The 17766-nt window shown below is 43.0% G+C and overlaps 1 protein-coding gene across 21 annotated transcripts in view; it reads left to right on the top strand.

Annotated features, from left to right (window-relative positions):
• LOC119168047 (uncharacterized) overlaps positions 1-17766 on the top strand; it is a 249851-nt gene that overhangs the window by 65448 nt on the left and 166637 nt on the right. For 6 of the 21 annotated variants that reach the window (XM_075866358.1, XM_075866355.1, XM_075866354.1 and 3 more), the window contains exons 5-12: positions 3855-3893; positions 16541-16579; positions 16725-16763; positions 16907-16945; positions 17090-17128; positions 17274-17312; positions 17458-17496; positions 17642-17680. In XM_075866358.1, the coding sequence (XP_075722473.1) occupies positions 3855-3893; positions 16541-16579; positions 16725-16763; positions 16907-16945; positions 17090-17128; positions 17274-17312; positions 17458-17496; positions 17642-17680 (312 nt within the window). The remainder of the gene's footprint in view (positions 1-3854; positions 3894-16540; positions 16580-16724; positions 16764-16906; positions 16946-17089; positions 17129-17273; positions 17313-17457; positions 17497-17641; positions 17681-17766) is intronic. The other 15 variants (XM_075866369.1, XM_075866373.1, XM_075866356.1 and 12 more) reach the window with 14 other exon arrangements.

The raw sequence follows: 17766 nt of genomic DNA on the forward strand, positions 1-17766 counted from the left end.
AGATCGTGATTTTCTAGAGAAGCAAAAAAAAAAAAAAAACAAGTACAAGTAGTACTGTTTGTACAAGTAGTAGTAGTACAAGTGGTTAGTAGGAGAATTCTCTGTAACCATTCAAACGGGCGAGGTAAACCCATTTGAACCACATGGGTCAGCTTCGCTTGACCAAGTAAGAGGCACACCTTTCGTTCATATGGTGAACTCAATGGTGGATTGTTTCTTTTCTATGCCGACAAATGTAGATGAGCCGTCATTAAGGGTCTGCAGATCATGTTTAACAATAAGCTCACTGATTTCCACTCCACCAATGTCTTGTGGGCGACAACACCAACCAGGATAATGGTCATTGAAATCTCCCCACAGCAAAAATGACGAGCCACACCAAAATAGCAGACACTCCAACAATGCGATGTCCGAAGATCGCGTTGGCCGAAACATTATGCTTGCTACAGTCGTATTTGTGTTTCTGAGATTATTAGCAACTGCTACACATTCGAAGTCGGTGTCGCAGAGGTTACTTGCGTCAATCACTGCGAAATGAACATCAGATCTTATATAAAATGATGCTTTCGAAGCATACTGGAAAGATACACACGCCAATACCGTGCATCGGGTATTGCTGTCAATGTCCACGTAAGGGGGAAGTCTGGGCTCGTAATTTCTCACATTGGTTTCTTGGAGAGCTATGATATCCGGCGAGTTCTTCATCGCAAGGAGCCTAAGAACGAGATCAGAATGGCACGGTCGTAAGACTTGACGTTCGATTGAGAGAAGCAGACGATAAGCAGACAAGTGTAACTTTCGAACCTTCAGAGCAGTTTGAGCACCTCGAAGAAACTTCAATACTGTGTCGTGAGCTTCCAGACGCGCCTTTCGGGGTCGTATGAAAAGACCTTTACAGTAATTGACCGCCGGTAGAAGCAACTGGGAGACTTCAGGTGCCAGAAGTGAAAATATAGCGTGTATGACGAGAATGTCGTTTCACTGCTACTCGACGGCTAGAGACAGGTGCCATCACAAATAAAATTGAATATTAAGTTTCTCGCACAAAAATACGGGTAAATTAAAAAAACTCTACCGAATGATAGATTTATAAGATTACTTTTGTTGTGTCACAAAAAGTTTTTGTCGTTCAAGAGGTTCTTGCACGAATAACGCATTGCTGATAAATAGCTCTATTGAAATATTGTATGCCTAGTTTTATCAATGCCATGTCTTATGGCATGCAAGTGCCAGCAGGTGCATTTTATCTGAACCAAGCTCAAACTGGATTAGCTTGTGTTGTGGAGCAGTGACCATAAAATCATTGCCATCAAGAAAATTGATTCGGATCACCCTGATTGTGATTAAAAGTTCCTATGTGACACCGGTATTAATCGATCTAGTCGCTCTGTTCAAGAGTGTGCCTGTAATCTTCACAGTATCAGTTGCCCAAGGTGATAGGGAGAACGTCAGCGAAACAAAAAACCCCAGCACAAATAATTCTGCCGTCTGATGCAGTTCTTCGTCAACGTAACATATATTTCTGTAAAAGGCGAAGTCTACTAGCAAAAAAATGGAACCGCCATGGGAGCAACTATATCAGCCTCCGTGCCAAACTTGACAAAGTAGCATATCAAAACATCCTCGCCGCGGTGGTCTAGTGGATAAGGTACTCGGCTGCTGACCCGCAGGTCGCGGGATCCAATTGCGGCTGCAGTGGCTTCATTTTCAATGGAGGCGGAAAGGTTGTAGGCCCGTGTGCTCAGATTTGGGTGCACGTTAAAGAACCCCAGGTGGTCGAAAATTCCAGAGCCCTACACTACAGCGACTCCCATAATCATATGGTGGTTTGGGGGCGTTAAACTCAACATATCAATCAATCAATATCAAAACACAAGCTTTGCACAGAATTTCCAAACGACCAAAAATATTTTCGAGATAAGTGGATTACGTCTTTTGCGTAAATAATAGGTCTAACATCGACAGTTTTTTTTGACACCTAAATTCCACCCGGCGGCAATTCAATCACAATGGTATGTAAAATACGTCAATTTGTCTTTTTAGAATTTGCTCTTCAAATGTCAAAAAACAGTTAGACAGGACGTTTGAACATCTCAGTGTACCGAAACCTAAAAGAAGAGATGATATTTGCAGTCAGTTCCAACTACCCGTCACCCTCAAAACTCTGTTGGTGAAGACTCTCCTGCATCACGCTGTGCCATCTGTAGCTAAAAGGAAATGGGAAGAAAAGAAGAAGAAGCAACCACCACCGACTTCTTAGACAATGAATATTGTCCGGCTTTATTCGCTGAGTATGCCAGCGACGTGACGGCCGGAAAGGCAGCTCCCTATCCCTGCCTTCTCCTTCGCAGGTTGGTACTCACAATGCAGCCTCTCCCAAACATGCCTACAATATCTTCGTCCTATACGTTTCAGAAATCACTCAGCAATGGTCTTGGGTGCTGGATTAGAAGGGCATCCAGGTGGCGCGCTGAAGCGTTTCAATGATCGGGTAACATGTTTGGCAAACCAAACGCAACTGGCTGCGAAAAGAAATATTCCCCGTACTAGCAATTTTGAGCTTCAGCTGCTCACCGTACATTGAAGTGACGTCAGGAGTTTCATAGTCATCAGTCTCAGGGTCAATTTTTTTACTTTATGTGATTGTAATTATTGCGCGTATGCACGTGTACGGTAGTATTCACATCATTGTCTTCTTTATATTAAAATCAAGTATGACAAAGATCATTGCTTGTTACAACTGGACTTGGAATGCTCTATTAGCTCTATTATTCGATGTTTCACTTGTAAGTAGAACTTGAATGTGAAAAAGTGTGTCCACATTTCATTTAGAAAAATATTATTGCAACTGCCTACCAGATAAACAATACCCTGATAAAAACAGACCTAGAAGATAGTACTTAGGTTTTACGTTATGATCTGGCTACCCATCGTCCGGTCATGTGGCTGACGTAATTGTTAATGTTGGTAGGAGACTCAAATTTATTGAGCAGAATCTCTAATGTTCGTAACTATGTCCCCCCTCCAAAAAACATTAGTCCGAATTTTATGTTTTACATCAATCTCGGAATACGCGTGTGCTGTCTTGGACTCTGCTGATAATATTTATTAGTAAACGGGAATGTATTGAAATTAGTGCTGCTAGGTTTATGCTGGGACGGTACCAGCAATATTAGCGGAGCGAAAGTTACATGGGAATGAAACGCATATTAACTTACTTCTTTCCTCTACATGGAGGAAGTTGAAGCTCAATGTTTTATATCTCTTTTACAACACCCTAACACTTCAATTAGCAGCGAGAAATGTCTCAAACTGCCATCCGACATTTTCTAAACCTAAAGACTATCGTTCAAAAAAAAAACGTGAGTGCTGTGTGAGAATGGACTTAATTGCTAACTCTTTTTTTATTGCTATCATTCTGCGGAACCGGCTGTGGGTAGAACAGGCGCACTGTTTTAAGGAATGCTTATTTGTTTTCGCCTGTAAATTCATGCTTTAACACCTTCGGGCAATGCAAGACGATCCTTGAATAAAAATAAAGTAAAATATAAAATTTTGTATGGACCCGCACAGTCGCTCCGTGAGGGATAAAGTGAATAATAGGTTCTGGGTAGATTTCTGTCACAAATGAACGGTATAATTGAGTCGAATGGCGTCGCGAAGTTCTCTAGATACGTCTACAACCAGAGTTTCCTTAGAGCCGCATACATCTGAGCGCACGGGTTCAGTTACACTGAAATGTAACATGGTACTTTGCAACTTTAATTATAGTGCTGTTTAATTAGTATACAAAATTCTGTATTTCTGCATACAGACATTACTTATTTTTAGTTGTCATGCTGTTCTCCTTTCAGTCTCCGCTACGATTAAGCCCTGTTCGTGGTGCAGGTGGGGTAAGTGTTTCAACTTAAAAGAATACATCGTTTTTGAGGTTCATGAAATGTTCCTCATATTGTTTGCCGGCCACTAATGACAACCGGCCTCATGGCACTAAAGTGCTGTGAGTCCGTTTTACACTGATACTAATTGTGCGTGGCTCAAACTATCTAAACAATAACATACAGTTAGTTTAGATCAGTAAAATATGACGGCTCTAAGAAATTAAAGGGTATCATTGAGACTTACGCCATAATGAATGTCTTAAGAAATTTTGACTTCTATAGTCGCCTTATAAACCACGTAACTTTAATAATTGGGTGTAATTTCGCCTAAACGCAACTTTGTATTCTATAACATTGAAGATAGGGCTCCTAAAATTATATATGCAATGGAATGGACAAAACTTCACTTCAAAGCTGCAGATAGCGGCGGGGCCCAGGCCACACGGGTGGTGACGTTGTTAAAGTTTAGCCTTTCCACCCCTTCGCTGGCCCGCTGGATGGCCAAAATGCAGTGTCTAAATTCTAAGCTAGCCAGTGCACCAAGACAACGCGTCTAAAAGAGGTCCGGGTCTCGGTAACCAAAAAAATGTGAAGTATGTGGGCATATATAAAGGATGCGTTCTATGTCGGCATGTTCAAGTTTACAAAGGATACAGCCTGTGCTGCATATGGTTGAGGCGCACGAGGTTTTGAAATGTTCCTGGTTTTAGGCGTCTCCAGTGTACTTCTTGTGACCTATCTGATCTATCGTGGGGTGGTGAAGGTATCTTCCTTACTTTTTTTGTAGTGGGTTAATATGTCATGGAAGGCGAGAAGATGATCCTCGTCATAAAACTCGGTTGGTCCCCCTGGGCGTATGAGATATACCATCCTACTTTTGTGTACAGAGGCGTTACTCGTTATAAGATTGAAGCGGTATGAGCCTTAGGACAGGAGAAGACGACGCACGAGAGCCGCGGCAGGAAAGAAGAGAAAGATGAAGTTAAGAATAAAGCAGATTAAGATGGGCACCAGTTCTATACTGAAGCTATAATGCTGTTCCGTTCTTTTAAGTAGGAACGCTACATTATTTTGGTGCAGCCGGCCACCGAAACCAACTTACGGGGGAAGTTTTTCGTTGACGAGACCTCCGCGGACAAGATCATCTTTTAGAAGTACCAAGTTCAAGATGAAGCGGCTGATGAAGAACTCGTGAACTTGGTTGTGAAAGAGGCACCCGTGGAAACTACTGAAATACGACGGAAAGGTGCTGTAAAGTGAACTTGCATGTGGAGGCCTTCTACAGCCTTGTTTTTGAACCAGCGCGTCGAAGAGACTTAGGATTAAGGTATTCGACGGAAGAGGTGAGCCTCGTTTTGAAAGCTTTTCAGCTACAACAGGAACAGATTGTGCAACAGAACCAAATATTGCCATCCCTTATAAGCTCTCTAAATGCTGAGCAACCGGTGCCTAAATTCGTAGAGCCTGATGCCTTCGACGGTATGTCTTCAAGTCCAGGCAGGTGGCTTGAGTTCTACGAATATGCCACTGAAAAAGTCAAGTGGCTCTCTGGCGAGGATAAAATCACTAACATGCGTGTTTACTTGAGAGGTGTTGCGTTCAAGTGGTATAAAATATGCATTCAGGAAGACAGTGTTGACTCTTGGAGTCGGTGGAAGAAGAAACTTTTGACCGCATTTCGAAGCAATCTAGTACATAAATGGATTACAGCACTTAATTTCAAGTCCAAACAAAGCTCCCTTGTCGAGTACTTCTTCGAGAAACCCCGTTTTAAAGCTAGCTGAGCCTTTGGTTCTATCTACGGACGTAGTAGCCTTAATATACCATGGATTACACGCTGAAGTCTTGAAGCAGGTGCCAATACAGTAACCAAAACTCTAGATGACCTGCTGGAGTGTCTTCAGAACATACCATTGACTCCGGAAACAAGCATAACCGCTAATTCAAGCAGCTCTTTCAGTCGAAGTAAAGCAGACTGGTCAAGCAGCAATCAATGAAAACCAAGCCAGCTCACAAGTAACACAGATAACTTGACCTGGCGCGCTCCAAGAGGTCGAGTGATTAATATCGACACTGAAGATCAGGAGGATTCGACAAAAAAACTAATAAAAGAGGGTGATCAGACCCACCCGATGACTCCAATGAGACTGTTTATTTAAGTTCATCTAGCCTACTGCACATTCCCGTCAAAGTTGGAAACAAGCCGATGATGGCTCTCTAGACAGCGCTACATCTGTGTCTAATATAAATTCAAAGACGGTGGATGCATGTCGCATCAATAGTGGAAGAGTCCTAAGGGTACAAGGCTATGATGATAAAGCAGCATTGCATGATAAGTGGACCTTCGCAAACATCGAGTTTCAGGGTCAGGAAATTGAGAGCGAAGTGTTGGTTGTAAAGGGGGTGACGTGAAACTTTTTGCTATCAAGACCAGATATAAAGCAAATAAAGGTTAACATATACTCGGACGATGTGGTTCTAGTCAAGGCCATAGCAAAGAACTAGGCATATCAATGTAGACAAGATAACCTACGAGTTGTAATGTGCGCGGAAAATATCGCAACGACCTATCCTGAACTTATATACAGAGAAAACTATCCTCAGGAGGTGAAGTCATACAAGGTTCCTTTTGAGCTCGCTGACAAGACCATCATCCCAAAATCACCTTACAATATGTGAAGAGAGCGAAAGTTTTGACTCAAGAAAGAGTTGCAGGAGACGCTAGATGCTGATATTATACGAGCATCGGTATCACCCTTCGCTTCTCCCATAACGATCGCACCGAAAGAAGACAGAACCTTCAGATTATGCACCGACTACTGGGTTCTCAATCGTCACACAGAACTCATACTATTTCTCATGCCAAAGATCCACAGAATTATTGATGAGACTGGTGGTTGCCGACATTTCTCCCGCCCCGATTTCTGCAAAGGCTTCTGGCAGATTCCACTAACCAAAGAAACAAAAATGTACACAGCTTTTATTATGTCATTCGACCTCTACGAGTATAACCGACTTTCTTTCGGTTGGAAAAACTCGCCAGCGTTGGTCCAGAAGATCATGATTGACTTGCTAAGGCCATTTCTTTGTGTTTTCTGTATTGTGTACATAGACGACATAAGAGTCTTCTCTAGAACAGAGGCTGAGCATCAGGACCATCTGTCTGAGATGTTAAGCTCCTTAAGCTTGGTACATCTCAAGGTTAATTTTAAGAATAGTGCATTCTTTCAACTAAACGTTGTGTTTCTTGGATGAGTCTTCGATGAGAACACCAAAAGCACAAAACAAGAGTCCGTCGAAAAAAACTCCCAGTTCAAGAAACCATATGACGTCCGTTCACTGAGTGTGTTTTTGGGATTGGCAGGACATTTCCAATCTTTCATAAACGATTTTGCTGTCAAAACTAGATATCTCACACGTCTAACACAGAAGGACGTCTCTTTGACTAGAGTGACAGTTGTGAGAGAGTGTACCATAAAATAGTGCACAGAATCTCTTCTGACACTGTCCTATGCCTGCCACTTCACTTTACCCTTTGAATTGAACACTGACGCGTCACATTATGGGACTAGTGCAATGTTGTATGAAAATTTGATTGAATCATCCAGCCGAGAAAAGCGACACGTAGTAGGTTACTACAGTAACACGTTCAAGCCATCTGAAATAACTACACTACTACGAAAAAGGAAGCCCTGGCCGTTCTGAATACAATTGAATACCTTCATACATACCTGGAAGGCACGATGTTCACTTTGCTCACCAATCATCAGGCCCTCACTAATCTCTTGAATATGACCCAAACAAAAGGACGTATTGCTGAATGGATGAATTAATTGCAGCAATTTGACCTTACCATCTCGCACCGACCAGGACCGCTTTTAACCGATGAAGATGCTTTATCAAAGTTGACGGTACGACGCAACATAGAACAATCCAAAGAAATCAATGAAGTGAAGCTCTGGAAAGGCTCCAAACAACTGGTTTTTACTGAAGTTCGGTGTAGAAAACAGATTGAAGATGGAGCTCGGAGGCGAGGAAGAAGAAGTAGCCAGGGGCACGCTCTGCATATTTTTTTTTCTTGTTCTGTCAACAATGAACCGAAGACGTATCGGTTCTGCGGTCTCCCTGGTCCTTCTGAAACATGGTGCCGTGACCAGGATGATCTGAAGACAGACGCACAGACTTCAACCCCATTCGCAACAACGGGTTGAAGAACGAAGCAGCGGCGTCTGGCTCAAGGACAAACCGTCGAGAGAAGGACCACGACCGACGACTGTTGGAGACGCACATAAAAAGGCAAGAGCTCTTTCAACACGTTTTAGGCATGAATAAAGAGGTCCTATCGAAGAAGCGGAAGACGCTTCGAGCAAATGTGACGACGCTTACGAGCGAAATCGATAAGAAGATAGAAGAAGACGCCGATCGAGCGCAACTTAGGACGCTTCTGAACCAGATGAAGAGCGCGTCACAGACGCTAAGACAAGTTAACGAACAGATAGAACCGTTCATTGAAGAAGACGACGCGGAGACAGAATTTGAAAGAGTTTTGCATTATGAGATGAAGATCGTCGCTGCAACGACAAAAAATGAGGAGCGATTACGCGAGTTAGAACAAGCGACGCAACTGACTACGAGAATAGTCACAGAACAGGCGAGTTCAGTGCAAGGTACTGACCAAATCTCGGAGATGCAAGAGCTTGTTAAGTTGCCACGTCTTGAGATGATCAAGTTGTATGGGAAAAAAACAGCATGGACAAGGTTTTGGCATCAGTTCGAGACATCGGTGCATAACAGAGCGAACATGCCGAAGAATAAAAAATTTAATTACCTTCTGGCGTCTCTGAGCGGGGAGGCTGCGTCCCTCATAGAAGGTTTGCACTTTTCTGATCAGACTTACGAGCATCCAGTCGCTCTTTTGAAAGAAACCTTTGGACGAGAAGATAATTTGAGAGAGACCTACATAAAAGAGCTTGCAAACTTGGAAGCAGTGAAGAGTCCTAAAGATGTAGATGGGTTGAAGAAACTGTTCCAAAAGTTGCAAGTGAACACACGAGCACTGCAGTCGTTAGGAGTCGAAATGGATAGTTATGCGACAGTGATAGCTCCTGTTGTAAAATCTGCGCTACCGGTGAATATGAGGATTGAGCTGAAGATGAAGGAGTTAAAGAAAGGTGACAACAGACCAGCAACTACGGAATCGGACTCAGCGTCAAGAGACAGCACGAGCAGTTTGAAAGAAATTATGGAGTTTTTAAACATATATATACGCAGCAGAGAAGAAACTCGAGAGGAAAAATACGACGTTACCCAGTCACCGCACAGTATGAGGCGGACTAGAACATCTGCGCTTCAAAGCACCTCAATGAAAAAAATGCATCTTCTGTGAGATGACTGGACACTACACGGAAGATTGCAGAAAAAGCATTAGTATGCAACAGAAGAAAGAAGCCTTGCAACGGGAACGAAGGTGCTTCAGATGCACCTGACCTCACCACACGGCGAAGATATGCCGCGCTAACGTACGCTGCAGAACATGCAAGGGAAGGCACGCGACATCCATGTGTCGACCACGTACGCCTGCAGAAAAGTCAGCACAGCAGCAAAGCGGTGATGTTGAGCAAGTGCGTAAAAGCGCGCAACCTGACCGGTTAGACACCAGCAAGTCCTGCAACATGCACGCATGGCAGTCTGATGAACACAAGTGCATACTACGGCAGACAGCCTTTTCGTGGAGGGAGGGAAAAGACAGCGGGTGCTACGCACGGATTCTGCTAGACAACGGGAGTCAGAGGACATTCATACTCAAAAGATTGTCAAGAAAACTAGCGTGCAAAGTAAAAAGATCAGAAAGGATTACTGTAGGATCATTTTGAGGAGGAGAGATGGAACTAGACATGAAAGTCGTCGAGGTCAGCGTGAGGAAGGATCCCACATCGGAGCCAGTCACGATTGAGGCACTGGAGATAGAAGTTATATCCTGTGACGTCCTACCATCGCCACCATTGACAATACACGAAAGAGCACGATTGATGGGAATTCGTTTGGCTGATGACAACGAGAAGACGGACAAAGAAAGAAAAAATATGGAAACTTCTATAGTAATTGGAGCAGATTATTACTGGACTGTAGTCACTGGTCGGATTTGCGAGATCCATCCAAAAGTAATGGCAATAGAAACACTATTGGGATGGACGGTCCAAGGTCCTGTAGGACTTCATTGTGTGCCGATGAAATGATCGACGGTTATGGTACTCAAGGTCAGTGCCAAGTCGGACACGACTGTGGACGAACTGCAGAAATTCTGGGACTTGGAAAACATGGGCATCAAGGAGAAACCAGCAACAAAGATGAATGATGAACACGTGCTAGACTACGTCCGACAAACAATGGAGTTTAAGGCAGGATGATACCAAGTGCGGCTACCATGGAAGGAAAACGTGACATTGGACGACAACAACACCATTGCAGAGAAGAGGCTTTTCCAGGTGACCAAGAAACTATGCAAGGATAAAGATGAACTCCTAGCCTATGACCAAGCTATTCGAGAGTACTTCGAGCAAGAAATAGCAGAAAACGTCGAAGAAGATGCTGGATCCGATATACAGCACAAATTTGTATACTACATGCCGCATCAAGCAGTAATTAAGAAGGACCCAACAACGACAAAAATACGGATCGTATTTGACGCATCGTCAAGCCAGAATCCAGGTGAATCCTTAAATGACAACTTGGAAAAGGGGCCAAACCTAAACCCCGACATCACAAGCTTGCTGATGAAGTTTCGACATCACAAGATCGCTATGTCAGCCGAAGTGGAAAAAGCATTCTTGCAGATCAAGATACATGAAAATGACCGAGACGCACTGCGATTTATGTGGTGGGAAATAATACCCAGCGAAGATATGACAACACCGAAGATAAAAACATGAAGGATGACGAGGGTCACTTTCGGAACTACACCAAGTAGCTTCCTTCTAGCGGCCACGATTCATCGACATTTGGATAAATTCGAAGAAAACTATCCTGCAGTTGTGGCGCAACTCCGGAAAGGAATCTACGTCGAAGACGTTTTACTAGGAGCCGACGAATATTCGACATCGACAAAGATACACAAAGAAGCACGAGATATTTTTCGCTATGCGGGAATGAATTTAAGAAAATGAATTTCAAATGACGCCGAGATAAGAAAACACTTTGATGAAGAAGGAGAGGATCTGGATCGAGGGATAAGAAAACAGGGACAAATCAAGATTTTCGGACTGGAATGAAATTTCGTAGATGACGCATTGAGCTTTAAGACATCCATGGCAAAAACTATAGGTGCTCGACATTTGGATGAAGAACTACGGACTGTGGTTGTTGAAGCAGAAGAAGTCATTAACAACTGGCCTCTTACTTATGTGTATGACGACCCTAACGAGCCACAACCATCAGACCGGCGGACGTTATAGGAGGCAGGCAAGCAATGAACACGCAGGAAGAAAACAGACTCGGTAAATACAGTTTGTTGAACTACTGGAGTGCGAGAAAACAGGCAATGATAACACGGTGGACCAGGTGGAAAAAGGAGTACCTGAGAAAGCTTAAGTGTACCAGCAGAAAAATAGAGGGTCACACAAATATCCAAGAAGGAGATGTACTTCTGCTTGAAGAAGCACGAAAAAGAACACAGTGGAAACTCTGCAAGGTTAAAACGATTTTCCTAGGCAAGGATGGACTAGTGAGAACATGCTTGCTTCGTACACCTGAAAGCAAATTAGTGAAGAAGCCAATTCAACTGTTGTATTCGCTCGAAGGTTGCTTCGGTTGAATCTGGCCGGCGGGAAGATGTAGAAAACAGATTGAAAATGGAGCTCGGAGGCGAGGAAGAAGAAGTAGCCAGGGGCACGCTCTGCATATTTTTTTTTTCTTGTTCTGTCAACAATAAACCGAAGACGTATCGGTTCTGCGGTCTCTCTGGTCCTTCTGAAACATTCGGTATCGATTCCCATCAACACTTGTTTCCAAAGTCTTTTTTTGTACCACGATTGCCCAGAATAAGGAGGACACGACGGATTTCGGCGCAACTACAACAATCTGGTCAAGAGAATTAGATGGCCTCACATGAAGAAAGACGTCAGTCAGTACGTTCATTCCTGCCATGTGTGTCAAGTACACAAAGTCAAGTATAAACTCTCTACAGATGCTATGATACTACCTTGCCACTCGATTGTGCCTTTCGAAGTAGTTCACCTTGATTTCGGCGAACTAAATAACAAACGGGAAGTAGTCAAGGAAACGCAAGCTTTTCTTCAGGCCATAGATTAATGCACGAAGATGGTCGCGGCGCGAGCAGGAAAAGAAGATGCAAATAGCGTCGTAGCCCTCCTCGAATGAGACAAATTCAGGACTACGCGGTCAATCGTATGCGATAACGGCCCTGCGTTCAAGAGCGAAAAGCTAGCAAGATAGGCTCGGGATCACAATATATCGATCAAGTTCTGTGCTTCATACCATCCCGCAGCGAATGGGCTTGCGGAACGTGCCATACGGGACGTGAAATGGTACATCAAAATGTCTGATAGTTTTCCTGGTTGATGGAAATGTTCTTTTGAAGCCGACGTGAAACATTATAATCGATCATATACAAGTGGCTTGGGGTGCAGTCCACAGTACGCTTCTCAGAAGAAACCCCTATTCTCCAGGCAGACTGTGAGTTGGGATCTTGGAAAACATCAAGATCGTCAAGGAGAGGCAAGAAATATTCCAGGAGGAGAGATACCAAAAAACTCATGAAGAATTCCGACAAGAGACATCGAGCATACATGCCAGATATTCAAGTCATCAACCTCGTACAAGTGAAGGAACGAATAAGAGATGAAAGTGCAAATTTTATGTTCCTTACTTTGTGACCAATACAGCCACCCAGAACCGAATTTTGAAAACTGTCTGGTGCACTGGTGGACGTGGATCAGTTTAACGTGCTTCAATTTGTAATGTCTTCAAATATAACACCAGGGGGGGGGGGTAAATAAAAGAAACCGGGAAGGGTGAAGTGGTACAAGCCTTGGGACAGAAGAAGAAGAAGCACAAGTGCCGGGGCAGGAAAGAAAAAAAGAATGAAGTTAGAAATAAAGCAGATTAAGATGAACGCCAGTTCTGTACTCAAGCTCTAATGCTGTTTGAGATTGAGTTTGAGTTTGAGTTTATTCAACCACGTGACAAACACACGAAAATACACTGTATACGTGGTTTGCTGTGAAGGGACAAAACTGCATTTCACAGCTTGACTGGCCCCTTCACCCAGAAAAAAATCTAAACTATAAATTTACAAAAATACAAAAATTACAGGCAGCGGAAAGCGACAATACCAAAAGAAACACAAATGTGGCCCATGACCGCAAATTAGAGAATGACAACTCTGAAATACATTCAAAAATATTCATTACAAAGTAATGTATGAAAGAATAAAACTGAATAACCATTACAGAAATCACCCAACATTATTTAAAACACAATCAGCACATTCAATTCAACATTTCAGTTTTAAACAATATACGCAGATTATCAGTTGTTAGTTTCCATTTGTTCATCACATTTGTTCATCACACTCTTTCCGTTTTTTAAGTAGGAACACTACAAAGATATCATGCTATACTGTTTGATTTTTCACCGCAACTAAGCACCGTTCCTGGTCCGCGTGGGGTAAGTGTTTCATCCCAAGAAAAACAACGCTATTTTTTTTAAAATGAGAAATGTTCCTTATATTGTGTACCCGCTAATATTACGATCTGGACTCACAACACCAAAGGGGACAATCACACTCGTACTAAACTTGCTTGACTCACAGTATCTTAAGAATTACGTGTAACTACATTAAGCAAGAAGAGCTAAACTAAACCATATAATGAAACGTTGTGCTTAGGACAAATTGCGTAGTGGAGGTCTCTAGAAATTTCGACCACAAGGCTCTGTTTAATAGACACACATATATAAGCACATAGGTATACTTAAACTGTATATGTGGTCGAGCTCCACGGCCACGATTATCTCTCGACCATTGGATGTGCAGTAGATAACTTCCAATGAAACGGAGCCAGCGAAGCTGGTTGAGAGAGTAGATTGCTCAACTAAGATGAAATTATGGACCTAGGTAGAGGTCATGACACAGCATTGCGCGTTTTTTTCTTCTTCTGGGTCAATTTTAAAAAAGAAAAAAAAATCTACAAGAAATGTTCTTCGTTCCATGGGAACTGGTGCCTCTTCCCACTTGATTGTTATGAAATGAGAATCGGCACATAAAATGTCTTACATAAATGCAAACGTTCGTTCATCGGTGACTCCAAAACTCGTTTGGATGGTACAAACACGTTCCCACTTTCAACTCGATCCAAAAAGCAGCACTGGTCACAGATATTTGTGTCTTCAAAAAAAAAATTTCAGCACTACATTGTTCTCCGGTTTGTTCTAGATGGCCATTGGCCTACCACTTGCTCCATCGTAAACGTTCGCTTTGTGTCTAGTACGTGGAGTTCCTTGTCGAGTCAGTATGTGTTGAGTTTCAGACACGCGATGAAAAGGCGTTATACCTCCGTGTAGTCGAGGCCGCGCAAACATGTGGCGTCATTACTCGATGAATAGAAAATGAGAAGTTTTTTTTAGGGGCGAAGCTCCTTAGGGCGTGGGCTGTGCGTCTCCTGTAGCCTGTATGTAGCCACCTCTAGTTTAGTTCTTGCAGTGTTCACTAGATGGCGGTACCGTCCCCTGTATGTAGCCACCTCTAGTTTAGTTCTTGCAGTGTTCACTAGATGGCGGTACCGTCTCCTGTATGTAGCCACCTCTCGTTTAGTTCTTGTAGTGTTTACTAGATGGTGGTACTTGTAGCTGATGATGAAAAGATGCAAGATGTTATAAACTAGAAAGCGGTACTTGTAGTTGATGAAAGACGCGAGATCTTATAAAATAGGAATGATGTCACATATGGCGCATGTCATTGGTTGAAGGCAATTGTTCGATTTAGTGCGGCGACGTACGCTAGGGGGAGCGTTGTAATAAAATCCGTTCGCTGTTGGCGCGCGCTCGGAGTCGCCGGATGGATAAGGCTGCACAGCGGAGAGAGCGCAAGGCGGCAGCAGCGCGCGCTCGCAGACAGAATCCCGATGTGCGAGCGCGCGAGGCAGAAGCGCTCCGTGAAGCTGCGCGACACCGCCGCCAAGATCCTGCCGTACGTGAAAAAGAGGCTGCAGCGGCGCGACGCCGCCGCCAAGATCCTGCCGTACGTGAAAAAGAGGCCCACTGAAATTGCCCACTGCAACCCATACAGGAACCGCTCTCCCTTCATTTCACAGACCATAAAGACGTCATAATGAAGAGACATCGCAAGCCATCCATCGTCTAAGAACAAATAAAAGTTGATTTGTGTATATACACACACAGCGTTTCTCACGTCTTTACATGATGATCGACTGGGCGAATTACACGGAAGATTCACAGTTTACCGATGAATCCCTCCGGAGCTTCGCCCATTCATCATCATTCACCCCGTGAATATGCCGTAATTTTTTTAAAGCAGTTCAGAGTCTCATGTAATGTATGAGAGGGTTGATACAATTTGGGGACTGAGCGTGTGATTAGCATGGAAAATTAGGATAAACAGCACATCGAATTGACCCCTCCCTTGTGTGTAAAAAGTAAATATACTGTTTTTACAACTCAATACACAGTAATAAAGTAACAAATCAAGCCATTGTGTAAAGTGGTAGATTCCTCACACAACACCTACGTCGTGTGAGTTTTCATGACTTTGTGATGAGCTTACCGCGAATGTGACCCAATACCAACGTTTCTGTGTCAGTTCCTTCGGTATGCAGGAAAGAGAAGGGCCAATGAAGTTTCTGCACGTGCTTACATAGTGAAGGAACGTCACATGGTGTGTTTGTTCTTGGACTTGTCCTCGAAGCTCTATGTGAACTTCTTCAAAGGTCCAGTACAATGAAAAGTGGTTTTTCCACCATGTTCCCCGTAATCTAGCTTTTAAGAAAATGGGCAGCTAGTGAGCAGCCGAATGTTTTTCTCAACATCATGAAAACATACCAGAGTGTGAACTAGACGAAGTATATTTTTACAGCACAGGCACCTATTCGGCGAACAAAGCCAAAGGTGTTTTCATGACGCAGTACTTGTAACCGCCGTCAAAAAAGTGTTTAACAGCATGCAATGTGTGAAATTAATTAGGGTAAAATAACTTACACAAAAATTTACTGAGGCAGGACATATGTTACATACGTTAGTACCTAATGCAAGGTGCTGCTCAGACAGCCTCTTCTACATAAAAACATTCCAGTTCATCACCGTTATCGGCATCAGCCTGACTGCGCCCGCAACAGGACAAAGGCTTTTCCCATATTTCGTCAGTGATCTCAGAACTGTGCTTGCTGCTGCCTCTTTGTACCAGAAAACGTCATAAATTAAGCGAGTTATACTTACAATGTACAAATCCGCCAGAGAGACACAAACTGTCAAATGCTACTGTTGTGTTTCTAAGGCTTCAATTTGAAGACTGTAGAACTAGACTATTCTCACTGAAACTCTGAACTAAGGTAGTTAAAATGAAATATACAGCCTTGATTTTTCATGAACCAGTGTTATAATTCTAAACTGTCGTGCTGTACCCCTTTCAGTTTCCACCAGCTTCAAGCCCCATTCCTGGTCCAAGTAGGGTAAGTGTTTCTTCCCAATACAAAGTGCGTTAATATAAAAAGTCACAAAATACTCCTCATATTGGCTTACAAATAATATATACAACCTTGCTTTTCTGCATACAGGCATTACTAATTTTAAACTGCCGTGTTGTACTCCTTTCAGTCTCCACCACCTTCAAGTCCCATATCTGTTCCAAGTAGGGTAAGTGTTTCATCCCATTACAAAGTGCGTAATTAGAGAGGGTCAAAAATGCTCCTCACGTTGTTTCAAAAAGATATATACAGCCTTGCTTTTTTGCATACAGGCAATTCTAATTCTAAACTGTCGTGCTGTACACTTTTCAGTCTCCACCACCTTCAAGCCCCATATCTGTTCCAAGTAGGGTAAGTGCTTCATCCCATTACAAAGTGCGTAATTATAGAGGGTCAAAAAATGCTCCTCACATTGTTTTAAAAAGATATATGCAGCCTTGCTTTTCTGCATACAGGCGATTCTAATTCTAAACTGTCGTGCTGTACACTTTTCAGTCTCCCCCACCTTCAAGCCCCATTCCTGGTCCAAGTAGGGTAGGTGTTTCTTCCCAATACAAAGTGCGTTAATATAGAAGGTCAGAAAATGCTCCTCATATTGTCTTACAAATATTATATACAACCTTGCCTTTCTGCATACAGGCGTTACTAATTCTAAACTGTCGTGCTGTACTCCTTTCAGTCTCCACCACCTTCAAGCCCCATTTCCAGCGTAAGTAGGGCAAGTGTTTCATCCCATTACAAAGTGCGTAAATATAGAGGGTCAAAAAATGCTCCTCACGTTGTCTTACAAAAGATATATACAACTTTGCTTTTATGCATACAGGCGATTATAATTCTAAACTGTCGTGCTGTACACCTTTCAGTCTCCACCACCTTCGAGCCCCATTCCTGGTCCAAGTAGGGTAAGTGTTTAATCCCAATACAAGGTGCGTTGTCATAGAGGTACAAAAAATGTTCATAAGACTGCATTGCAAATGATATATACATTCTTGCTTTTCTTCATACAGGCGTTACTGATTCAAAACTCTCATGTTGTACTCCTTACAGTCTCCACCACCTTCAAGCCCCATTCCTGGTCCAAGTAGAGTAAGTGTTTTATCCCAATACAAAGTACGTTAATATTGAGGTTCATGAAACATTCCTGAAATTAACTGCCAGGCAATAGTGCTAAG

The sequence above is a fragment of the Rhipicephalus microplus genome, chromosome 6, assembly GCF_043290135.1.
Source record: "Rhipicephalus microplus isolate Deutch F79 chromosome 6, USDA_Rmic, whole genome shotgun sequence".
Lineage (NCBI taxonomy): Eukaryota > Metazoa > Arthropoda > Arachnida > Ixodida > Ixodidae > Rhipicephalus > Rhipicephalus microplus.